At 42.2% G+C, this 25,931-nt stretch overlaps 1 protein-coding gene across 1 annotated transcript; it reads left to right on the top strand.

Annotated features, from left to right (window-relative positions):
- The first annotated feature begins 381 nt into the window (after positions 1-381).
- nsd1b (nuclear receptor binding SET domain protein 1b) lies at positions 382-25,647 on the top strand. The gene is made up of 24 exons (XM_065963050.1): positions 382-684; positions 1,754-2,637; positions 5,646-5,784; positions 6,393-6,565; positions 6,788-9,830; positions 11,321-11,433; positions 11,593-11,848; positions 14,079-14,179; positions 14,754-14,796; positions 15,046-15,308; positions 16,306-16,443; positions 16,844-16,967; positions 17,347-17,547; positions 17,651-17,830; positions 18,458-18,614; positions 18,857-19,062; positions 19,248-19,360; positions 19,580-19,726; positions 20,749-20,871; positions 20,976-21,092; positions 21,828-21,969; positions 22,350-22,456; positions 22,581-22,782; positions 23,024-25,647. Exons 2-24 carry the CDS (start codon positions 1,771-1,773, stop codon positions 23,788-23,790), a joined length of 7,722 nt encoding a protein of 2,573 aa, XP_065819122.1. The 5' UTR covers positions 382-684; positions 1,754-1,770; the 3' UTR covers positions 23,791-25,647.
- Positions 25,648-25,931: the final 284 nt, after the last annotated feature.

The following is a 25,931-nucleotide window of genomic DNA, read 5'->3' as shown; positions in this document are numbered from 1 at the left end:
CAGTTGTTGGCACAAGTTTGGCATGTGACATGTCATTGGTGAATAGTGATGGCAGCCGGCTTTAGGTTAATAATTGATGCTTTTAATTAAGAAGAGGGGCGGGGCGATTTTTGAAGGTGTCGTTTTGGGGTTGTCCGGTCCGTTTTCCGGTGACTGTCAGCTCAGATTTGCATTTTTATTTTCTTCATGAGAGATTCACGGCCCCTTCTGTGCTCCATGCTGTGGACCGGCTGGGGAGGGAGGCAGTGGTGACGCCTGGCAGTGCGCACAGCAGAAAGAGACTGACTTTGAAGGAGGCAGGCAGAGTCTGCACAGGAAGGAAACAGCCATTCAACAGAGTAGGAATCCCAAAAAACGGAGAATTTTAAAGTTGTAGTTTTCTTAGCAGACAGGGGGAGTGTCGCTGGAGGAGCACAACACGCCTGAATATTCTATTCCAGGGGCCGCTGGACCAGGCTTTAGCGCATGTAGAGAAGAGGAGGGGGGAGGAGGAGGAGGAGGAGGAGGAGGAGGGAGGTTGGAGGGGGGGGGGGGGAGTGAGTGAGTACGTTTCACAGGATCCAGGCCTAGTAGTATTGCCGCTGGGACTCTCCTCATCCGCTTTCAAAAAATTGGAAATTGGCACATTTAAACGCCCAAATGATCAGATTCAGGGTGACGTGTGCGGTGGCCGACACTGGAATGGTAAGATTCTCGCGCCAGATCCCGTGTCATTTGGCGGTTTTCTCCGTGATTTTTGTTGTTTGGTCCCCACATAGCCTGCATCTGTCGGAGGGGAAGCCTGTGGAAGTGTGTGTGAGTCAGTGTGTGTGTCAGTTTGTGTAGGTGAACTTGTGTTGTGTCGTCGTCTCCTTTTTTTTTTTTTATCTCACAGCGTTTGTGTATCTTTCATGAAGGCACTGTAAAAACCACGAGCAAGGAGCGACACACACACACACAGTCACAGACATGCACTTGCACACACTTAGAGGTCTAACACGCACGCACACACACACGCCCATGCACGCGCGCGCGCACGAACGGGTCCATTTTAATTCCAGCTCGTGGTTACAGCGCGCGGCGTGTTTACGTCGCGTGGATTTTTATTTTTTATTTTATTTTATTTTTCTATCATCATGACGCGCTGTGATAATCCCCACTGGCTTCTCTGTGGGTGCACATCACTCTGCATGTATGTGTGTGTGTGTCAGTTTACAGGCTGCTGACCTTATCGTACTTCATGTCATTCATTTTCATCATATCGCGATAATTCTTCCTGAAACGGCTCGACAGTGAGGCTGCAGTGGTTTGCGCAGAATCTTCCTCCAGAAATGTCACATTAGGTCGATCCGCTCGTCGTTTCGTGAGTCTTTAACGTTTTATCCTCATGTGAAGGCAGGGTGTTGTTGTTTTTATACCTGGATTGATTTATCAGTTAAGGTCACAATTAGAAATGTCTCATCTACCAGATGTCTTGGCTTACTTTTGATACGATGCAGCGGTTTTGAGGGCATGTTATTGAATGGATTATAGAAACATGCCCAATATATCATCTATTGAAGGAATATTATGGTATGATGAGGAACAAAATCAATCAATTCCACACAATTCAACAACTAATTGGTTGAAGCCTTGAAGAATATTTGCAGAAAATTATAGAGCTTTGGTGTAAGGACAGTTATAAATGTTTATACTTCACTGTGAACCAAACTTGATGATTGTTTTATCCATAAGATGTAGTCTCCACTCTGAAAATGTTCTGCTTATGTTTCAGGGAGGAACCATGCCAGCATGAGTGGGCTGTATACCGGCCCTGGCAGGGAGACTCATCAGTCCAGCTGCCCTTTGACCCCAGGCCATGATCTCTCCGCCCCCTCCAGCTCCTCCAGACGCCATGACCATAAGATCGGCCTGACCATGTCTGCCACCGCCTCCTCCCTCAAGCATGCGTCCATCTATGGGTTCGCACAAAGGGACCACTCCTCCTCTTCTTCTTCCTCCTCCTACAGCCCCCTCAGAAGGCTGCAGCACCTCACCACCATGGTGAGCCAGCCTGACCTGGTGCTGCCGGCGAGGGAGCCGGAGAGGAGCTGGGAGTGGGGGCTGAACAAGAAGGAGAGGGGGAAGGAGAGGGGCACCTGGGCTGATTGCACCAGCGGTGATTATTCTGGTACAAGCAGAGGGGAGAGTTTAGGTAGGTCTTCTTCTGGACAGCAACAGCTGGTGGTCCAAACAGGAAGTACGGACTTTCCAGCAGCCAACCAGAGCTCTTCTGCTGTCTCGGAGAAAAAGTCAGAGGGTTGTTTTTCCGGCCCGCCAAGCCCAGCCTTCTCTCTGGATAGCAACAGCCCCTTTGCTAACGGCTTCCTCCACTTTGAGTCGTCCTTGTTCGAGGATGACGACAACGATGAAGAGCAGGAGGCCGTGTCACCTGTGGGAGGCCTACAGGACGAACGGGAAAGTGGGGGGAAAGTTCTTCAGTCTCCGCCTAAGGATTTAAATACAGACTGTAAGGATGCTAACGTGTCGTCCGCTAAGGTGGTCACCCGGTCCCAGTCGTCGGGCCAGCGCAGGAGATACTGGGATGGCTCGGAAGACGAGTGGGAGAGCGACACGGAGCTGTTGCTGCTTGATGATAGTCTCTCAAGGCCTTCAATGGCAAGTTGTACCCTTATTATCCTAAGTCTGCTTGTCACAAATGGCTTTTAAGTGTTTCATAAGCAATATCCACAACCTAGTACAATCAACACACAGCTTCCTTTTTTTGGAGTAGAGACACAAGTCATGCCTCCATAACTGTAGTCCTGTTGCCTTGTTCCCCTGTTCCATAAAGAAGCTCCATCGTAAATTAAACCTTAAAACATTTCTATTAATTCCACAATGACGTAATATTGGGGACCTAGTCTGTGAATTCACTTTGCCTCAAGGTGTGCAGAAGCGTGAGAGAGCACGTCACAGCGGCCGCTCCACATACACACACGCAGTCAGTCATGCTTCTCCACCGATCCTGTATCACCCTTGTAATGCATCTGTTACTACTTCCAAAGGCGGTAAGGGGGAGGAGGGAGAGGGAGGGGGATTACTTCGTCCTCCCATTAGCCTCAGAGACATTCAGATTGGAGGCTAAACGTAAATATCACGCCTTGAAATAGCAGTCTGAATGGGGCTAGAGGGACAGGTGCGGTCCCCCTGCAGTTGCTGCAGATGCAGGAGTGTTGGTTCACTGCTAAAGCTGAGGTACTCCCATGCACCCCTTTTTAATTGATTGCACCAAAAATTGCACTCGATCAAAGCTTAACTCACAGACGTACATTTTGATTAATGTATTGTACGCTTCATTTTAGGACATCACCGTCTCAACTGTCCATTAAAAATCAAAATCACACCCAAAAAGCCACTTAAAAACCTGTAGGAGAAAATGCTCCTCACAACTTCAGAATTTGCCTGAAGAAGATCTTAGCTCTGAGATTTCTTTGTGTAGAGATAATCAAGCGATAATCGCCTGCACTTCCATGGCTACTTTACAAACATGAACTTTCAAACATTTGACCAGAGCTACTTGGGTGGTTCCAGTTTGCCAAAATGTAAACAAGTATAAAGATACAGTGGACCATAACTTCAGCCAGGGTCTGTTAGCAGTGGGCTGAAGTATTTGACCTATGCGAATGACCCCCATGGCAACACTTTACTTTCTAGTTACATCATACAAAAAAAATATGGGAATTGTGTTCAACATAATTTAGTTAAGTATTGCTCCTCATAAGTTGTAAGACAAGGAATTATGATCTTAAAAGCACAAAAGTAAAATACCTAGAAAAGACAGTGACAGAGTGTGGCTTTACATTTAGTTCCTGGAGGTTTGTTCAAGTTTCATAACGAAGATCTAATGGATGGCACTGAATGGCACTGACGATGAAGTAGTAATATCAATAAACAATCCCATAAAGTACACATTGTTGTTTTCACATATCTGGGTTTGTACGAATGTAACAAACAAGATACAAACATGTTAATACTGGAGTTTTACAGGTGCTGGTAGGATTTTTTTATTATTATTATTTTGCTGATTTGAACTTTGGGTTAGTTACTTTTAAAGATCCTCGATAACTGACTGTAGGTGAATGCATCAACTATTCATAGGTACGTTATATTCAGCCCTTATGTTCTTCACAGTTCAGACGTTTGTTCAGATTTGTTGCCAGTTGTAGCTGTCACATCACATCAGTAAAGAGTGGCATTTACTGTTTAATTACCCTCTCTGGAACAAGAGCTTTATCCCATAATCTAATCCTATTCTGTGGCTTTCGCTGCCTTTTAAAAATGAATTAGTGACTTACATACACTTAACCACTCCACATGCTAACTGTTAGCCTTTGCTTCTTGTTTTGATCCTAAAGCTAACCTCGCAGTATGGGATGTAGCTTATTAATTAACTGATACATAAGACATATTATTTTACATTTCCTTACCTAACTCCTGGCAAGAAAGTGAATAACTGGCCAGCCACAGTTACATCATAGCAGCAGTCTGAATCAGCCGTCTGGCCAGACCTGCTACATGCCAGCCATAACTCAGGCCTGCTCATTTACCCCGCGAGTCCACTCAACCTGCTGCTGTGAGCGGTTGGTCCCAGTCACACAAAGGATATAGTTAGAAGCAAAAAGTGCCACCAAAGTGTTGTCCCTGTGGCAGTGTTATGGAACAAAAGCAAAACAAGCTTATATTAGAGCAGAGAAAACAAAACCTTTGACTCCATTATGAACAGCAGAAAAAAAGAAACCAAACCATATTTTCATGCAGTTTTATGTTTGAAATGACAAACCAACAAATTGAACGACAAACTGTGGTAATGTCTAAACGTACCAGGTGATTTTACTCAAACTTTTATTTAATTATTGTCTTTGTCTGTCTACTGGTTCTCTTTTTGTGTCTTCTGTACCATTTGAATTGAGTCAATATGACCGATGAAGCAGGCTGCTATTTCAATTTCAGTTCAATTACTTTAAGGCAGGGGTTCCCAAAGTGGGGCTCTGGACCCCCCGGGGGGTCACAAGGTTCCTTCCGAAAACATATAAAAGGTTTAAAATGGTGAAAATACAAAAAAAGTAAGTTGAAGCGATTATGTGTGTTCTGCTTCTAGTGTTTCTTACAATAAATTCCCCAAAATTATTGTCTGTTGTTCCAATGCCAGTGTTTTAATATTCCTAATAGTGTACGCATTGCAACGTTAAATGTTTAAACCACATCCAGGTACAATAGGGGGTCCCTAGTCTCTAGCACTGTTATATTGGGGGTCGTGGGCTGAAACGTTTGGGAACCCCTGCTTTAAGGAACAGAGTATTTTGAAGAGAATTTAAACACACAAAAATATAGCTAATAGCTTTAAATGCTTTGGCCTTTTCTCAGCACTGAGTACAGAAGTTGTTGCATATGTGTGAGCATAGATTTTCCTCATTAACAACAGCAAATATGACAACTAGCTTTGTTTCAGTGTTCTGACATTGTCACAGGTGGTTTACATTTATCTGCCACAACAGTTTAGGCAAAGACACGCAGAGGCCTAAACAGGTCAAGCAAGGTCATACAAATCCTGTTAAATACTTACCTGGGTAATTTCATACATCTTATAGCAGTTTTTTTTTCCTTCCTTGTCATGTTGACAGCAGAACAGCCTCAAGAAAAAGCCTTTGCCACCTGTGAAGTTTTTAGAGGGTGAAGTTATTTGGGCAAAGTTCAACCGAAGACCGTGGTGGCCGTGTGAGGTGATCGTTGACCCCACACAGGGACTCTATCACAGAGTGAAAGGTGGGTCTGAGACATTGTTGACTTGCTGTAATTCCTCAGACACTGCATTGTAAATGAGTTGCAGTTTATTAAGATCTATGGATTATTTTCATCCCCAGTTTACCGACATCTCCTGCTGATAAAAGCATCAAAGTTGAATAGCATTAAATACATTCTGATATTAATATTATTTGAGATGAAAATCCAATTATATTATAGTACAGAGTGTAGAACAAAGAAAATTGTAAATATGATGACTGTATTGTTTTTCCTTCCTTTGATTGGTGGAATGTCTTAATGGGTTGAGATAAATATCAAAAACTGCTGGAATTTAATGTTTTGAATGTTGAAAGTGTAACTTTGCAGTTTTTCTTCTGATTTTACTGATTATCATATATCCATTTCATCAGAAATTCAGTCCAAAGTAATTTTTTTCACCTGATGAAGGTGTTTTTGGTTCAACACAACACATCATGCTGAACATTTGGTTGTAGTTCAGTGTAGAAAGTCAAGTTACTTTCATTTTAGAGTATCCTGTTCCACTTTACATTCCTAAGCTTCCTGTGCAGCATGATGGAGTTTGAATTTGTGTTTAAAGAGATTCAACCTGATGTTCCTTGTTGTCTTAGAGCCCAGTGATCGACCCTGTCGACTCTACCATGTTAGGACCTTTGGGGAGCCTGTGGAGGTCACCTGGGTGGAGGACAAAGCCACTAACCCTTTTCATGGTGGCTTTGAATATGAACAGCTCTGCTTACTGCGCCGGAGGGGGAAGCAAAGGGAACAGAACATCAAATGCACTGTAATTACAATTTTATGAATGATGAATCGCTACTTGCATGCACTAAAGAAGTTGGTTTAATTCACCATCAATGCTAGGAGAACATTTAGTCGGACGACCTAAAAATGTTTAGGTTGCACACCATAAAAAATGATAAATATTACAATGGTGCTGGAGATAAATAATTCTGTAAATGCATATGCGGTTAAAGGCTTAGCAATAATTTTCTTTATCTTGTTGCAGATTGCGAAGCGTTTCCAGGACTCTTGGAATTCAAGTGTGGCTGATGCTGAATCTGTTTTACAAGAGAGACCAAAAATGGCTTCCTCCTCTTCCTCCTTCATAGATGAAACCTTCCTTTACAGCTTAACACCAGAGATGGTGAACAAGTCCCATCCAACTTTTCCCCCCTCTACTTCCCCAACCCCCTCTGAGACATCGCTGATGACCAATGGTTCCATTTCATCGCCAATAACAACTCTAGCAAAACCAAGCACTTTAAAGAAATCGGGCAAGAAGAAACCAAGTAAATTGTCAAAGGACATGAGTAGAAAAAACTCCAAAAAGACTTTGCATAATAGCCCTGATCAGTCAGATAAAGACAATGGAGAGTGTCCATATTCTGACATTGACTCAGTCCCGAAGATTTTGTGTCCTAAAGCACTTGAACGTCAGCGAAAGTTGGTTCCAACTAATCCAACCGTGACAGCAGTCAAAGAGGCGAAGAAGCAGCCAGAGATTCAGAGTGGTCTTTGGTTCAGCAAATCAGGCAAAGACAGAAGACCCAAAACAACCAATCCAATGCCAGACCGCACTCTCTTTTGTAAAGTGCCCTGTAAGAAAAAGAGCTCATCTGTTGTCAGTAAAAAGCCAGTGGTTCCAAGTGTCTCCTCATCAAGTGGTGGGCCCACTGACCAATCAGTGTTAATGGATAAGCGTAAGACTGTGGCGCCTGCTGAAACTAATCTGCCTCCTGAACCATCAGGAAACTTGCCGTGTAAAAGCACTCCAGTTGAAACCAGGTCTTTAGGTACAACTGGCATTTCCGCTTGCCAGACAGGAATGTCAAACAAGCAAAAATCCTCAACCCCTGTTGAGACCATCGTATCCTCTAACAAGTCTGTTCATTTAGAAGTAAGACAGACAGCCAGTAACACCAGTGACATCTTGACTCAAGCAGCATCTGACCAGCTTGGTAGCTCAAGTGTTAAAAAGGCTGTAAAGCCCAGAACGAAAGTCAGTCCCAATGACCAATCTAGGTTGTCAGAGAGTCCGAAGAGTGTCAGTCAAACTGAAAAAACAGAAACTGTGACTAGTAAAAAGGTAACTGACAGAATGACTGAACAAAAAGAAAAACAGACCAATAAGACACCATCCTTGAGTTTAGATACTGACACTACTGATCAATTAGCAAGGCTAGAAAAGCATGCAAGTCTGGTCTCTAAGTGTAGACTGCCTTTTGTCAAATTGATACGTAAGGACATAAAGGGAAAGAAGTTCCTGAACTCCAGTTTAACCATACATCCCACTGATGAACCCGGATGTACAAAGAAAGAAAAAACGGCAGATACGAAAGTGACTGAAACATTCTCTAAAGTTTCAGATAGCATGGCTAGCAAAGAAAGTATTTCCATAGATAAGGCAACCAGTTCAGAACCAGAAAAGGTCTCAGTTAAAAAGTTAAAAGCAAGTGGTGGGACAGGTATTCTTCGTCTCTCATCAGAATCGTCACAAGAGACATCTGTTGATGCATCCAATGTTGCAAGTATTACTGATGGGTTAGGTAGCCCAGAAGCAGAAAGGATATCAGTTTTAGATGTAAGCCAAAACAGTAAGACTTCATCCTCTAACCAGTCAGACCAGTTAGAATGTAAGAAGACTTCAACGTCTGTTATAACGAGCATGATCTCTGACAAGTTAAGCAGTTCCAAGAAAAAGATTTCTTCCATCTCTTGTACAGTTTTTCATTCCACTTCTCCGCCTCTCCATCGGCAGAGACATTTAGCGAGTAGGAATGCTCCTGTGCCTATTAGCCTATCTCCTGAGAAATCCAAGACGGCCGTCCTGAATTTAAAGCAAATTCCAGATAAGGTGAATAAAGTTGTTCTTGATGAGCAGCCTGCCCACCTCCCGGCCAGCGGTCGGCTGATGACCAGAGCCCTGAAGGCAATGCAGGAGTTGGAACAGAAGAAGCGTGAAAAGGCCCAAAAAAAGGTTGAGCAGAGAGAACTTGTAAAAAAATGCAGAAAAGCTGAGGACCTTGTGTGCCAATCTGGGGATAAATCCCCCATGACTCCTGGGGCCACACTTAAATCTCCCTGTAAAGACAATGTCGAGTGCAATCAGGACACATTTTCTAGACTTGAAACCTCCCCTTTGATGTCGTCTCAATCAGTTGACCTTGAATCTGATGTCAAGAGTGAAGATGAAGACCTTTCAATATCCTCAACTCCACCAATGGACTTTATACCCCTAACTTCGAGGGTGAAGGCCAAGAATGAAGATCAGTCCATGGACGTAAGCTCTTCATCCTCTCCATCCTCACCCTTTTCTTTTATGAATGCCTTAAAAAACGTGGAGGAGGTATCCTTCCAGTCCCTGACAAATGATGGCGATGGTAAACCCATCTCTTTCAAAGCAGACACAAACTACAAGTTCAGCACTTTTCTCATGATGCTCAAGGACTTGCACGACACTAGGGAGCGAGATGGGACCCCTTTAGAATTGGAAATTGGGCCACCAAGTGCTCATGTGAAGGAGGAACCCTTGGTGATGCCTGGGAAGGCTAAACCAGCAGGCCATGATCAACCAATGGAAAATGTCAATAACCATTCAAATTCAAGTCCAGGCAACATTGAAATAACACAAAATATCAACACTAATCAAACATCAAAGAGGTCCTATAACAGAAGGGGGGTGGGAAAGAAAGCAAACCGCAAAGTGCCTTGTCATCCTGCCAGGTCTGGACCTGGTTTCCCAGGATTGGAGCCCTTACCTGCGAGGGACTCTTCGTCTGTAGCGGATTGCTCATCAAGTGTTCAGTCCCCGTCGGGCATTGAGACCCGCAGCTGGGAGAGGCAGAGTGGGGGTAGTGGAGGAGTAGTTGAGGAGACGGAGGAAAGGTGGGGCAGACTAAATGGGAATCTACAAAACACGGTGCCTTTGGAGCAGACGGGATGCAACACTACACTGGGTCTGGAAAAGCCGAATGGCCTTGTTGCAGACTGCACTGAGACAAACACGAGTCTGAGGCACAAAGCTGGAGAAGGTGACAAGCCACCTAGAGGTGAGTCTAAGTCTTGTTAAGAGGGAGATGGATGGGGGCGAAGCTCTTTTCATGGATGTTAAAACAACAGATGCATTCCAGTGTATATATGAGATACCAAAATTGTAAATGTTGCTTCCTTGGACCTGAGGATCTGTGCAGATTGTAAAAATCTATCATTTTGGCCAATATCAATTAAAAGTTGATCTTCCAACCCGATAAGCATATTCCCCAAATACTTTAATAATATTAAGCTCATTTTATCTTTTTAGAGTCTTGGCTATCAGGGATTAGTAAAGACCCAGTATAATCACCCATTTTGGTTTTATACAACACAAATGAGGCACTACTCCAAGCTAGCGACTGGAATAACCAATCACACTATTATAGTTACAGGTCCCACTTCCCCTTTAAGCCTACACCTGTCTTGAACCTTTTAGGCCACACCTGAGTAATTATGATGCCTGCAGAAGGCCATGCTCACTCTCTTTGTTTGCTGCAGTATGCTGAGCTGCATGACAGCTTTAAAATAACCTGAATACCATGCCCATCACTACAAGTGGAATTAAGTTGCAAAGGAAATAAACTATGAAGAAACTTGACTCTGGTCCCTGCACTTCGGTTGGTGTACCAATGCAGAAGCTTTCATTTCAAACCAGTTTTCACATACACCTTCAACATTTAGGGTTTTTATACAGATAACTTTCAATCATCTTTAGGAAAGTTACAAAACGTAGCTTAAGCGCAGTTAAAGCACAATCTGGTGTTATCACTATAAATGTTGTTCATGAACCTATTCTACTACTACTAACAGTTAAATTAAAGAAACTGGTTCTCAATTTGGGTGAATACTTTTACTTATTACTGTTTACAAGGAAACACATTTTTATTTTCTGCTTGGTATTTATTAGTGCTAACGCTCACAGATTAAGTTAAAGGCTTTATATATTTTTCAAACTTAAATTTAATATAAATCGAGTATATCCTCTGAAAATAACTCTGTGAATCATGACTGTCTACAATGGGTGTAACACCCGAGTCCCACTGTCTGTGATGTTTTCAGAGTCCTATCTTCAGTTTGTTTACATCGCCGGGATGGCGGCTGACTCCTCCCCTCGTGAATAAAAGTTGTTTAATTGAGGGACTAGAGAAAAGAAGAATAACATACTGTACTCACTGCTTAACTGCATTTAGATCACGCTCATTTCGGGTAAATTTACATGCAGTGTGAAGATACCAGCATAATAAAGACCGCTAGCATTAGCATGCTAACCCACAATGCACCGCGAGTTGTTTTGGTTTCATGCTGGTGCTCAAGGGCGACACCTGCTGGATCAAAAAATCGTATATAAAGCCTTTAACCCTGCATTAATCCAGATAAAAATACATTTTTCTGCCTATGGTAGGTAACCAGGCGAAAACTAGACCTAAAGGTGGAGTAGACCTAAACAGATACTAAAAAAAATATGAAAATAAGGAATTAAAAAGTGACTATCTTCTATCTTTTTCAGCACATAAGCGAGTAAGAAAACCAAGCAAGAGGTTGATTGAATGGACTGAAGAGTATGATCAGATTTTCTCCACGAGGAAGAAAACCAAAAAGCCTCTCCAGTTAATTGGAAAGGTAAAAATCCTACAAAGTAAGATCTTATGTAACTTTATAATTATGTGTTGATACATGTGCTTGGAACACAAGCATTAAGCAGCCCATATCACTTCTGGCAGCTAAACATTGAGCTTTAACCACAGATTAACAGTAAACTCACATCATTTCTCCCCCCAGGCCTCTCAGCCCGTTACATCAACGTCTGAACTCCCAGAATTTGACAAGGACACGGACGACCACCCACCAGTGGACTTGCTTCCTGAAATACAGACTCCGCCTCCAGAGGAAATGGCTGCAACAACACCCTCTGAACTTCAAATTTCCAATCCAGAAATCACATCTCCCAAAGAGGCTCCGGTGCTTTCCATTGACACACTGACCCCGCCTCCTGAAGCGGACCCTTCTCTGCCAGAAGGGCTCGTCAAAGACAATGGTGAGAAAGTAGCTCTCTTTGCAACTTCGCTGCATTTAAGGCTGCATGAATTAGTCTTCTGTAGGTGGGAGAAAAGTCATCTTGGTAAATGTGACTGAAGGAATGTGGACCCCTGAAAAAAAGTAAACATCTAAACATTAAATCCTTATGTGACTGTTGAACATTTCATTCCAAAAAATGCAGCATGAGTCCACTGTTATCACAGTCATACTCCTCAAGAAAACTTAAGACAAGATTTTAGATTAAAATATTTTTTGCAGAGATTTGCTTTCATTCAGACACAGCAATAAATGAGGCTGGACACTGATGTAGGGCAACTTATATTTGGCAAGTTTAAAAGCCAAGCTTGCTCATCTGAAGCAGACTGCCATGACGGATATGGGGAGGACTGAAGACCTCTCCCTCCACTCAGTATATGAACCATCTGTCCTCCAGCACAGAGATAATTGTCTTAGATTCAGCTCACATCCTCCACTCTGCAAACTGAATTGCTTTAAAAACTCAATTGTGTCTTAAGGATGTAGGGGTTGTGCAAGAGCATCATGGTGTTCATATCTTTTCTTTATTTAGGTTGTTTTCTATCTTTTCTTTATTTAGGTTGTTTTCTATCTTTTCTTTAATTAGGTTGTTTTCTATCTTTTCTTTATTTAGGTTGTTTTCTATCTTTTCTTTAATTAGGTTGTTTTCTATCTTTTCTTTAATTAGGTTGTTTTCTATCTTTTCTTTAATTAGGTTGTTTTCTATCTTTTCTTTATTTAGGTTGTTTTCTATCTTTTCTTTATTTAGGTTGTTTTCTTCTTGTGCACGTGCACTATATGTTGTTTGTGGTTAACATTGGTATGCATGGCTCTGTTTACAAGAGGATTGTTGTTAGTTTCTTTTTCTTTTTTAATTATTGATTCTCCTGAAGAGGAAGCTGAGTGTGTGCAGCAATGGAGTCCAAGAAACACTTCCCCAAGGGGACAATAAAGTATAGTTTATGAACCGTATCTTATCGTATTGTATCGCATCGCAGTGAGGTCTCACCTGTAGACGTTGTTCCTGTCGTCCCAAAGTTGAATGAGGTCAAGCTCAGGGCTCGGGTTTAACTGGTCTGTTGCCTTAAAGTTTGAAGCTCACAGTGGTGTTACATGATGAGCGCTGGAGACTCAAGATTCCACTTTATGGAAATTAAGGCTGCAAGGATATTTAACTGTAATTGTATTTAACCTTTATTTATCCAGGTTAGTCCCATTGAATTCAGAGAGCTCTTTTTCAAGGGAGACCTTGAGTGTTTTGATTCAGAGAGTGTTTAACACTCCGCCTGCATGCTCTCATAGAGGGTCCTCCACAGAGTGCCGTCCAAAACCTTTGAGGGTGGAGGGGGACCTCAAAACCCTCCAAACCCTCCAACAGCGAGTCTGCACCAAAGCTGACTTACTGAACAGGCGTTACTCAGTTTATTTGTCGTCATGGGAGACGCGTCATTAATGAAAGTTCTGCGTTATTACCCTAATAGTACTACTACTTCCTAATAGTATCATACCTACAAGTATGTAACAATCTTAAAGTTAAGAACATATTTAGGGTCTGGTCAACCATTTCTAGCTGTGAAAGTGCTACATATGGTATTTATTTTTTATTTTTTGGGGGGGGGATTCTTTTTGCCTTTATCTGATAGGACAGTCCATAGAGTAGGAGATTGAGAGAGAGGGGAATGACATGCAGGAAAGAGGCTGCAGGTCGGACTTGAACCTGGGCCGCCTGCGTGGATTACAAAGCCTCTGTACATGGGGCGTGGCCTAACCGTTAGGCCATCTACAGCCCGTACATATGTTCATTCGATTTAACCTTTTTTTTTTATGTTTGCAAGGATTTCCAAAAACTAATCATCTGATAAAAACATCGGATTGAAAAAAAAGATGTTCACTTAAAACAAATGCCACCAAATAATAGGAATGTTTTTGTCGGTACGTGGAGAGATTTTAAAGGACTGTTTCAACTGTGTGACATGAAACCATGGTTAGAATACACTACATCAAGTTTGAATGGGAGTGAATGGAGTTCATCCCAAAGCTTGATGTGTATCTGATCCCTCCACCTGAACAAAAGGTGCTTCATTAGCTCTGAGCCTGACTTCAGAGTGGAGAGGGACCAGTTTGAGAAAGACCCTTTCTTTTATAGGACGTCACAAGCTTTAAAGACCTGGCCTTGATTAACTGAGCCTTATTCACTTGCTTGTTATTGACAGTATCGGCTCCTGTGTTGGGGAGGAAGCGGAAGAGGAAACCTACTCAGAAGATCCTGGAGTATTGTCTGGAGGCCGAGGCCTCGACAGTCCCAAAGAAGAAGGTAAGACATTTACATGTTTTTATGCAGTTTTGTATTACAGAGCTAAGATTTTTTTTTTTTTCCCAGCTTGGATATTTTCTCTTTCTCTTCTGTTTAGCTAAATGTATCCTCCTGTTGTGTTATGTGGTTTGATGTGATCAAATGTTTCTTACTCTGCTCTGTTTGTTCTCCCAAAGGCCCAACTAGGGACACGAGTTGGATGAGCATTAGCTATAAAATCTCTGTGCCGCTCATCAGTTTCAAGCTTTTGTTGAAACTATGCTAAATTGCATCATCCCTTTTTAAATAACTACATTCAAATAAAGTGGAATAAGAACTTGGAAATGAGATAATGAAATCAACAGATTTTGACAGACATGATTAAAAAAAAGCAAAGTGTTGCCTACAGACCTTGAGGTGATGATGAAGAACAAAACATTTCAAGATCTGTGAAGATGAAGGAGAAAAAAAACTTTATAACTTGATTTATTTGAGCTCCTCTTATTGAAAAAAAAAAAAAAAAGAATTAGGAAGTTCCTAAAATATGCTTTTATGACTGGTTTCATTGAAGATTTTGATTTTTCTCTGCTTACAGGTTAAAGCACTGAAGAACAACGTAAATCCTGTTGCTCAGTCAGGTCAGTGAATCATCACACAACAGGGAATATTATACTACAGAGCAATTGTTCATCCAAACCAAAAAGTATTGCTCTTGCTCACAAGAAAAAAAAAAGTAGTTTAAAATGTCAGAGAAGCTAAATTTGAATGAAATGTTGATAAATGTACATTAGTGTTTTGGCTTTATTAAATAATTGTCAATAACCTATTGAGTTTGTTTTCTGTGTTTTCTGTGGTAAATTGTTAAAAACACATTTTTTCTTGACCAGATCCTGGAGCAGCGTCTTTGAAATCAAAGAGTAAACATCAACCAGCATCCAGCTCTGCTCCAACAGCCACCGAGACTCTCACCTGTACGCCCACCTCCTCCATTCAGACAGATCCTCCTCCTGCTCCTCCTGCTCCTCCTGCTCCCTCCACTCAGGCACCGAGCCCACCTGAACACCCCCAGGTGGAGACGGCAGAGGCTGACGCTGAAGCACCTCAAGCAGAGGATTATGAAGAGGTCAAAAAGGACACGGCAGAGTCAGAGGTCAGCCATCATAGTCAGACAACTGCTCTATGTCTGTTCCTTCTGTTTTTAAGAAAAGTTCAACTATTTTGAGGAATGATCTACTATAAATGTGCCAACAGCTTATTTTGTGCTCTTGTATCAGGACTCATATTTTATCAGTCGTTTCAGGGAATTAAATCGATCTTAGACTGGTCAAAACTGACATATCCAAAACATATTTGGAATATGAGGCCCTACTTTTGTGCTTATAAATTAATATAAAAAAGGTATTTTTGGAAGCTAAACTAATCCTGCCCTTGGTAAATTAAAGGAAAGCTCCAAATCTCTTTGGAAAATCATGTTCAAACGATGTTGAAGTGCACAATCCCAGTGGGGAAAGACGTTTATGATGACTGTTGAAGGTTTCAACTATATACAAAAGAAAAGAAAAAGGAGATTTTAATTGACTATTATTTTGTCAATCAATAACCACCTGTAGGCTCCGAGAGGACGTTTTAAGATATCATCCCATCACTCCTCAAATTTCTGAATGTAAAGTAAAACTTTGAGGAGTGATTAGGTCGGAGATGCCAAACGCCAAACACAACTATGTTCTGCTGCAATAAATATTTTTAAAGAGGACAACTTGAGTTGTCTGACTGAACTACCTTTATAAATCCTCCGTTCATAGGTATAAAAATCCCAATATAGTTTATTGGATTTTTATTAAAAAAATTAGACCACTGGCCCTGTCTGCTTGAATGGATTTCCCAAAGCTTATTAGAGAAATAGTTTATTGTCACCATTTTAAACTTCTGTTAAAGTTAAAGGAGACCTAGCTGAAAGATTTGTCTGTAAGTGTCTTAAAACAGGAAAGCCAGCAAACTCTCTTTTCTTGCTGAAAAGACAGGAAACGTCCTGAGTAACGCTCAGTCAGCACTTTTTAGTTTATATTATTCTCTCATTGCGATCCAGGGAATGACTCTGAGTTGTTTTTTTTTTTATTCTTTGAATTCTTTCTTTTGTCTCTTTTTAGGGTGAACAGTCCAGCTTGGATCAAAGCTTCTCCTCCATGAAGGATGAGTTGTCTCTCTGTGACGACCAACTTTTACCCTCCAGGAAGATCATAGGTGACCGAGGAGGCCCCGCCTCCATGAAGGAGAACATCTGTCAGGTGAGTTTCCCCCTATAGGACTTTTTCCTAATGATTATCAACATGGAGAAGAGGATAAGTCTCAAACAGCCACAGAGGCAGACTACTGACCATCAGGACTTCTCTATTCATTTATAATGACACAGAAAACACATGCAGCTTTAGTGTCAGGTGTAGTAGGGTTAAAGAAAACTTTCACTTTCAACCTTAACTTAAATGATATTTGTGATTAGAGTTTTTACTACATATACAAAGTCATGTTTTCCTTTTTGGATCCCCGGGGAAATTCAGATGATATTACCATGATTAAGCCACCAGCTCACCTGGGAAATATGCAGAATGATCTTTAAACTTAATTTGAATTCCTCTTATTATAACACTTTGCTTTTTAAAGTAAGTTGATGTTTTTGGTTTGTCCCAGGTGTGTGAGAAGACGGGGGAGCTGCTGCTCTGTGAGGGTCAGTGTTGTGGAGCGTTTCACCTCGCCTGCATCTCTCTGGCCGAAGCACCTAAAGGGAAATTTGTGTGTCCAGAGTGCAAATCAGGTTAGTCTTTAAGCTAAGCTGTACGGGATAGAAGAAGAAGCTGCTGTGCAAGAATTTGAACAACTAAATTAAATCAGTAGATACAGTAAGCATGTTGTAATACTGAGAGACAGTGAGGCCTAAATCCTGTCCTTCATTCAGAACAGATTAACGTCTTGTTGCATGATTTATTTGTTTACATGATATTCATAAAGTTGTTGTTTTATCCTGAAGCCAGCTGCTGTTAAGAAGTTGCCAAATAATGTTTTAATGTATTCATTTTGGAGATATTGGACGGCCGATGGGAGTTCTGTTGTTCCTCAATAAGAAATCATTTGACAGACTTTCACATATTTTGCAGAAGGAATTCAAGGTGATGCTTTATACTTCCTTTGCCCAGGTATTCACACCTGCTTCGTGTGTAAGAAGCGCAGTGAGGATGTGCGGCGCTGTATGATTCCTGTGTGTGGGAAGTTTTATCACGGGGAGTGCATCGCCAGCTTCGCCCCGACCGCACCTGTGACGCGGGGCTTCCGCTGCTCGATCCACGTCTGTCTCACCTGCTTCATCAGCAACCCCACCAGCCCGTCCATCTCTAAAGGTGAACCAAGAAGACACTCAAGATATTTCACCGTAAATACTCGTGTTGTTGTGTCCATTGCTCTGACTGTTTTTTGTTTTCAATCTCGTGTGTTTGTGTGTAGGTCGTCTGGTACGATGTGTACGCTGCCCCGTAGCTTATCATGCTAATGACCTCTGCATGGCAGCCGGCTGCGTGGTCCTCTCCAACAACAGCATCATCTGTCCCAACCACTTCACCGCCCGCCGCGGCGTCAAGAACCACGAACACGTCAACGTCAGCTGGTGCTTTGTCTGCACAGAAGGTGCTTCTTTAAGAACATGTGGAGGAACTTTAGCTTCAAGTCCAGGCTAACGGTTTCTCTTTCTGCTATGCTAAGCTAACTGTCCAGCGCTTCATAATTACCATACAGTTTCAACTCTTGACCCTCTGTAGTAAAAAAACAAGAAAAGAAAAGTTAAAAAGCACATTTCCATAATTTCAAAGTCGTTTTGGTCTGTCCGTAATGATTCCTGAAAGTTAAACTTATCATCCTTTTTGAGGTTAACACGCTCCTCCTTTAAAGTTCAAACACAGACACCCCTTTGTACATTTTAATTTCAGGTTACAATATTTACAATTTGTAGAGAATTAAAACTGACTGTTAAGAACCGAACAATCCTACTATCTGGGAATTTTACCTGAAACTCCAGGAAATTGTAAATAAAGTCCTGTGACTAACATGCAAGGTTATTTTAGTTATTTTGGTTATTTTTAATTAAAACCAAACAATTAGCTTACAGAGGCTAAAATGTTCAATAGACATTTTATATAAATGGTAGAAAGTGGTAACGTTAATGTGGCTCTCCAAACTATTGCTTACATTCGTCCGCAGCACACACTAATGATTGGTATTTTTTATAAACTGTGCGTACCTCCTCCTGTGCTGTAGGGGGCAGTCTGCTGTGCTGTGAGTCCTGTCCTGCTGCGTTCCATCGGGAGTGTCTGAAAATGGAAATGCCAAAAGGCAGCTGGTACTGCAACGACTGCAAGGCTGGGAAGAAACCTCGATACAAAGACATCCTGTGGGTGAAGGTTGGCCGATACAGGTCAGTGTCTAACTGGAGACACAGTTTGTCTCATTTCTACAGCAAAGGAATAACCAGAGATACAAAAACAGCCAGAAATATAGATTTCTGTATGTGGACATTCATCCAAAAATGAGCTGAACATACAGTATATTAAAGGCTTTGTAACTTCCCAGAAAAAAAAAGACTTGTCAAACTTTTCTCAGGGCTCAAAGTTTACTGAAGTGTTTCTGTTTCTTTGTCTTTTGTGTTGTTTTGTGAAGGTGGTGGCCAGCGGAGGTCAGTCATCCCAAAACGATCCCAGAGAACATCCAGAGAATGAGGCACGATGTCGGGGAGTTTCCTGTTCACTTCTTCGGATCCAATGACTACCTGTGGACGTATCAGGCCCGGGTCTTCCCTTACATGGACGTGGACGCCATCAGCAAAGAGAAGATGGGGAAAGGTGTTGATGCCACCTACAAGAAAGGTAATCCAGTGTGTTCAACGAAATTAGAATTCAAGCAGTGCAGAGAGGGAGAGTCGTCATTTTGAGTTTTCTTTTTTAGTGTTCTCTCATGTCATTTTTTTATGTTGTTGGTTGTGTCGTCACTTTAAAGCTGCTGTGATGACTTATCATGGTTGAGTTATGTGACTGTTGGTCTTCGTCCTCAGCTCTTGAAGAGGCTGCTCTGCGGTTTAGGGAGCTGCAGGCGGAGAAGGAGCTTCGTCAACTTCAAGAGGACAGAAAGAACGACAGGAAGCCTCCTCCCTACAAACATATAAAGGTTACAACCTCTTTTGTTTGTCTCTATTTAGTCCAAAAAAGGCTCAATGTTAAGGTTTGTTTTCATCTGTCTCTGTGTTAGTTGCTTACTTAAATATGGTACTTGAGTAAATGTCATTTAATACATTTTCTACATTTAAGTGTCACTTTCTACCTCTTCAGAAATGTAAACATCGTTCAGAAATGTGATCGTTTACTTCCACCTTTCTGACTCATTCAGGTGAATCGACCAATAGGAAAGGTGCAGATCGTCACGGCCGACCTATCAGAGATCCCGCGCTGTAACTGTAAGGCGTCAGACGAGAGCCCGTGTGGGATGGACTCAGAGTGCATCAATCGCATGCTGCTTTATGAATGCCACCCGCAGGTACAGAAGTCTCATTGAACAGCGCGCTCTACATCAGAACATTGTTTACTTTACAAATGTTTTATAAAATATTTCTCCAAAACATTGAAGTGACAAGATACCATAAGTTTTCACTATGTACCTTTGTATCCTTTATCTGCACCGTCTCAACCCTGTCACTGCGTGGAGTAGCTTTACTTCAAAACAGCAATATAAAACATACATATTGAGTTAAACAGAGGGGCTTTAGTACTTTTCTTCTGGAGGTATTTGTTACTTGAATCTTACTAAACCTTTTTGCACAAGGATACAAAATCTTCTCAAGACAAATTGTTTTATGATTTTTTTTTTTTTTTAGAGATTGAGTGACGGAACAGCATCTCGATGGATAAATACCAGACAATTTTACTAGACATGAATTTATGTAGACACAAAAATAGAAAATGTACCTGAAGCTTTGAAGCTTTGAAGCGGCACTAACTAATACTTTGGCCACTTGGGGGCAGCATAAACAAGCTTTAACAACACACAACTACTTCACCTATAAAACTGACACAGGAAACGTGTTAGCTTATTACATTCAACTATTAGCTTTTACATAACAACGCTAAAAAACATATTGAGTTATGTTTCTGCTGATTTGAAAATTGAAGCGAAGTAGTTCCTCATTTTTTTTTAGCTCTGTTTTGGTCTCCACCCACTACTGGTGAACATATCTGGCTATTAAGCTGCTAAAAACTTGACTCTAGTTGCCAACTTCTATTTGGGAGCAGTTATGTGCTGGGTAAAACAAAACACACATTTAAGATAGTGCTGACTGAGGGTGAATTAAAACAGTGAAGTTGTGTTTTAGAAACCAAAATAATCGCTAAAAGACATTTTCTAAAGCTCAGGTGAGCTGCAGAGTCAGGCGATAATAATGATCTTTGTCATATTCATTTTAATATATTGTTTAAGGAATAGCTTCATGTGTGTAATCGTGTTTATGATATAAAACTGGTATATTTCCTTCGTTGTATAAAAATAAATGACTCGACTTGCAGGTTTGTCCGGCTGGTGAGCGGTGTCTCAACCAGGCGTTCACAAAGCGTCAGTACAGCCAGGTGGAAATCTTCAGGACGCTTTCTCGAGGCTGGGGTCTCCGCTGTGTCCACGACATCAAGAAGGTAACTACATCACTGTCATCAATAGTACTCAAACGACTGTACCCCATAGAGGGACTGGGTCAGGGACTGGATCAGCCTAAACTATGGATCTTTTCTTCTCTCAGGGTCAGTTTGTGAGCGAGTACGTCGGGGAGATGATTGACGAGGAGGAGTGCAGGTCCAGGATCAGACACGCTCAGGAGAACGACATCTGCAACTTCTACATGCTCACACTGGACAAGGTACAGAGAGAGAGTGTGTCTGTGTCTGAAGTACAAATTTAAAGTCCAGCGATGGCGGTCTCAATATTGGAAATGCTTTTTCAACTTGAGAGGTGGAGCGGAGGCGGGCCTTCAGCCTGCTGACAAACAGCTACAGCACGTCCACCTGAGAGAAAGACCAGTCACGCCTCTAACTATAAATAAAATCAAAACTGAGAAGTCTTTTTTTAAATTAACCTCTGTACAGTGTGTGCCGTTAAAGACATTTTCTATTCAGACCAATGTTTGTACCAGGATGTAAACATGCTTAATCTCTGCTATGAAAACAGACTTTTTTTTTTTTCTTTTTTTTTTAAAGATTTATTTTTGGGCTTTTTGTACCTTTTAATGGATAGATAGGACAGTGGATAGAGCAGGAAATCAGGGAGAGAGAGAGTAGGGAATGACATGCGGGAAAGAAGCCACAGGTGGGAAGCAAACCTGGGCCGCCCGCTCGAGACGACAGCCTCCATACATGGGGCGCGCGCACTAACCACTGCACCACCAGCGCCCCTGAAAACAGACATTTTAATAAGGAACTGTGTGTATTGGACGTCTGGTCTTTTAAAACCTCCCTGATGTGGACACTTGAGGAACTGCAGTTATTTGCACTGGTTGAAAAGTTTTAACACTGGCGACCCACCAAAAAAAAAAAAAAAAACAAGGCTTAAAAAGTCTGGTGTTGTGTGTGTGTGCTCATGTTTTGTGTGCATTTAGGATCGAATCATTGACGCTGGGCCAAAGGGGAACGAGGCTCGCTTCATGAACCACTGCTGTCAGCCGAACTGTGAGACGCAGAAGTGGACGGTGAGCGGAGACACCCGGGTGGGACTGTTCGCTCTCGTCGACGTTGCTGCAGGTACACCGGCTCACTTAAGGCTGAAACATGAATACTTTATGTAAGATACTGGTGAAAACCCTGGAGGTTTGGTCAACAAGGAAAAATGACCATCTACACCTTTAAGATGAGTCTTATTGACACATTGCAGCTGTGTTTGATTAATGTTTTTATGCATTTGTAAGAAGAAAAAAATGAGATTGACTTTGACTTTTGGATTTCAGTGATAGATTTGCTGAGTATTAAAACAATAATATATGCCGAACTTTAAAAGTTGTAGGTCACTGTATTCAACATCTGTGTGTACTGCCTCTTAAACTCCTCATGCTAAATTTATTGAAGTGAAAGAACGCAAAGCTGCAGCCTGTTTTTTACATGTTTGTGTTTGTTTATCTGTTCAGGCACTGAGCTCACCTTCAACTACAACCTGGAGTGTTTGGGGAACGGGAAGACGGTGTGTAAATGTGGAGCACCAAACTGCAGCGGCTTCCTTGGCGTCAGGCCGAAGGTGAAAAGACTTTACACATGAAATACTTAAATTATGTCTCAAGCATCCGAGTTAGAAGTTTTCCTTTTGAAGAGGTGAACTCTCAACATTGATAAAAGTACTTTTCAAACCTCTTCTCATCCAGAACAACCCCCCCCAACCGTCCGATGACAAAGGTCGTAAGTTCAAGAGGAGGGGCAAGAGGAAGAAGAAGGCGGTGGTGACCAAAGAACGAGAGGACGAGTGCTTCAGCTGCGGAGACGGAGGACAGATGGTTTCCTGTAAGAGACCCGGCTGTCCCAAAGTTTACCACGCCGACTGTCTCAACCTCACCAAGCGGCCTGCAGGTCAGTGACAACCCGATTACCCTCCTTTTGTTTGGGTGAAATATGTGCAGTCACTCCCTACATGGTAAACTTTTTACCTTTTATCTTATTTTTATTTTGACTGACTCAAAAGAGGCATTTTTTTTTTTGACAGAAAATTCCAATTTTAATATCTTTTAATACCCTTTTTTTGTATTATTTGCATTTCTACTCAGATTTCTTTTACCTGTAAAAATGGGGCTCGTCCGTTTTGTCTTTGTAGGTCGTTGGGAATGTCCTTGGCATCAGTGCGACATATGCGGAAAGGAGGCGGCGTCCTTCTGCGAGATGTGTCCCAGCTCGTACTGCAACAAGCACCGCGACGGCCTCCTCTTCATCTCCAAGCTGGACGGGAAACTCTGCTGCAGCGAGCACGACCCCTGTGGACCAGAACCTCTGGAGCCGGGGGAGATCCGGGAGTACACATCCCAACCCAGAGCCCTGACCTCGGGCCTGGGCATGGCGGTCATCCCCTCCGCTCCTCTTAACCCTACGACCAGTCTGAACCCGACCAGTAGGAGGAGCAAGGTGACCAGCGCCTCGGAGTCACTTCCTGCTTTTTCCATCCCGGTGCCCATCACTATCCCCGTCTCCGCACCTCCCGCCTCACCTCCACCCAGCAGCTCGGAACCTCCCAGCAGCCCACACGTGTTCGACCTCCCTCACTACTCCCCCATCTCCTCGTATGAAGAAGAGAGGGACGTGTTGGACGAGGATGAGGAGCTGCTTGCAGAAGTGGAAGAGGAGGAGGAAGAGGAGGAGGAGGAGGAGGAGGGGGAGGAGGAGGAGGAGGAGTCAGCTGAAGAGAGCGAGGTCCGGAGGCAGAAATCAGATTGTCACCATGAGGAAGGAGAAGCGGTGATGGATGAGGTGGGGCTAGAATACCTGGAGATCAAAGACGACGACGAGGATGATGAGGAGGAGGAGGAGGAAGAGGAAGATGATGAAGATGAGGAAGAGGAGGAGGAGGAGGAAGAAGAAGAGGAGTGACATACAGTGGATTATTCTTATTAATGGAGGAGGAACTTGAATCATGGGAAGCAGATCACAATACTCAAGTAGCCACTGTTTCGGGGGAATTTTGAGGACAAAAGTAAATCAACAAAAAATAAATTATCTATATAAATAAAATGAAAAACTTTATAGAGTCATATATAAAAAAAAAAAGACAGATATTTCTTGAGTATTATTTAAATTTTGTCCCGAGCTATTCCTCCATTCCGTTCTCCCCGCCCTCTGTACACACTCGCTGTAGTAAAACGGTTCATTATCAGTGACTCTGCACACAGACTGCACCTTCACGTGAAAGGTCTATAAAAAAAAAAAAAACATGAGCCGAACCTGCTACTCAGAACTCTGTGAGCATATTTCACTCTGATATAGTTGTTTTTCGTCCTCACATTTTCAACAATAACACCTGCTGGTAATTCTTTTGGTACAATTTCAAGTGTCATATATACACGTCAGAAAGCTGATCTCCTAAAGCTTCATGTGAGCACTGACAGTTTTTTTTACTATCTGCTGCACTGAAAGGTCAGAGTGTGGGTGTTACACTCTTTTAGAAAAAGAGAGCACGCTGTAGCTCTCTGTAAAGGCAGGGTAAAAGGTTCAGGTAGTCAACCTGTAAAAATGACTTCCACTTGGTGCAAAGGATGGCCTTTGAGATGAGTGGGAATCTGTGGTTATCAAACATACTAGATTTAAAAAAAAAAAAAAAAAAAAAGCTTTTATTTATCTGTAAACAAAGCAGTTTTATTCCCTTTCCAGTTGACACACATACGTCTTTTGGGATGCAGTTTGTCCCCGTGGTCAGTGGACTCTGGCTCATGTGTTTTTGATGTTTTCATAAGGTTTTATTCCCCAGACTCAGCACTTCCTCTGTGATCAATAAACGGAGCTTCTTCAGCTGAGGGTTTCCAAATCAGACCCCGTAACCAAAATGTGATAGTGCCAGATGATTGGCTGCCTGGTGTAGCCTCACAACGAGCTCACAAGACAACAGAAATGTGTAACTGCAACATTGAGGTTGTTGTTTTTCATGGAAGTGAACCTTTTATCTTGATGAAGAGAAATACAGTTCTGGATCGAAAGTTGGGAGCAAAAGGGAACTCTCTCTAAATATGACCGTTTCATGCCAAAAGAAGGAATGTCAGACTGATGAGGATTCAGTGGATTTTCAAAGGAAAGACACAGAGGAAGTGTGTGCACCATTATGGGATATCAACGCTCTCTCGCAGGTGTTTCAGCAGCTCCATAATGACACAGATTTCATATACGACACTCCCATGATCTAACCCTGTTGTAACACGAACGGAAAAGTTGGCCCTGCCTCTTGGTCGCTCTAAAGTTATCTGAAGGCAACGCAGAGAAAGTTTGCTCCGGTGGTCGTTATTTATAAACTTTATGTTCTGTGACGCACAAAGGATGACGAGGAAGAGGTTTGGGCATTCACTCCCTCGTTCCCCTCATCTTCTTGTTACTTCTTCGAGGGGGGGGGGAACGAAAAAAGACCGGTGCTCAGATGTGAGAGAGAGAGAGAGAGAGATGAACTCTTGCCATGACGCTTGCACTTCAGTTTGTGTTCTTGCCACATGTATTTCGCTGTGTCTTCAAGCTTAATATCGTCCGTGTGTTATCTGCCAATGCCTTAGAGTGTATTTGTGTGGAGATAATTTTTGAAGGAATGGTTTGGCACCTGTGAGAGCCAAGGGTCCCTACTAATGCCTTTTTACAGCTGCCCAGCGAGCAATGTTTCATTCCAGTGTAATTATGTCCTGTAGATCTCAACCACTGACCTGTTCAAACAACCGCTATATAAATATATGAGAAAAAGAAGTTATGAAATCATCTTTGTACTGGCCTTGTTTTTGTTTTAACGGTCTAACATACAGTAGAGCTACAGGGAACACTTAGGTCTGTGAGTTGTAAAGAAAGATGACTGCTTGATGATGCGGTATATTTTACATATTTGTATATCATACAATCCTGCTCCGACATGGATGTTTATTCATCAACATAACGTGAAGATCTAGTGACCATAAATGTTATTATTTAAACACGAAGCTGCTTTCAACTTGTTATTAAAAAGGCGGGATGGGAAGAGAGGTTTTCCATTAACTTCCTCAAATGGT

This window comes from Labrus bergylta, chromosome 14 (genome assembly GCF_963930695.1).
Source record: "Labrus bergylta chromosome 14, fLabBer1.1, whole genome shotgun sequence".
In the NCBI taxonomy this organism is placed as follows: Eukaryota; Metazoa; Chordata; class Actinopteri; order Labriformes; family Labridae; genus Labrus; species Labrus bergylta.
This window is presented reverse-complemented; position numbering and strand designations above follow the sequence as displayed.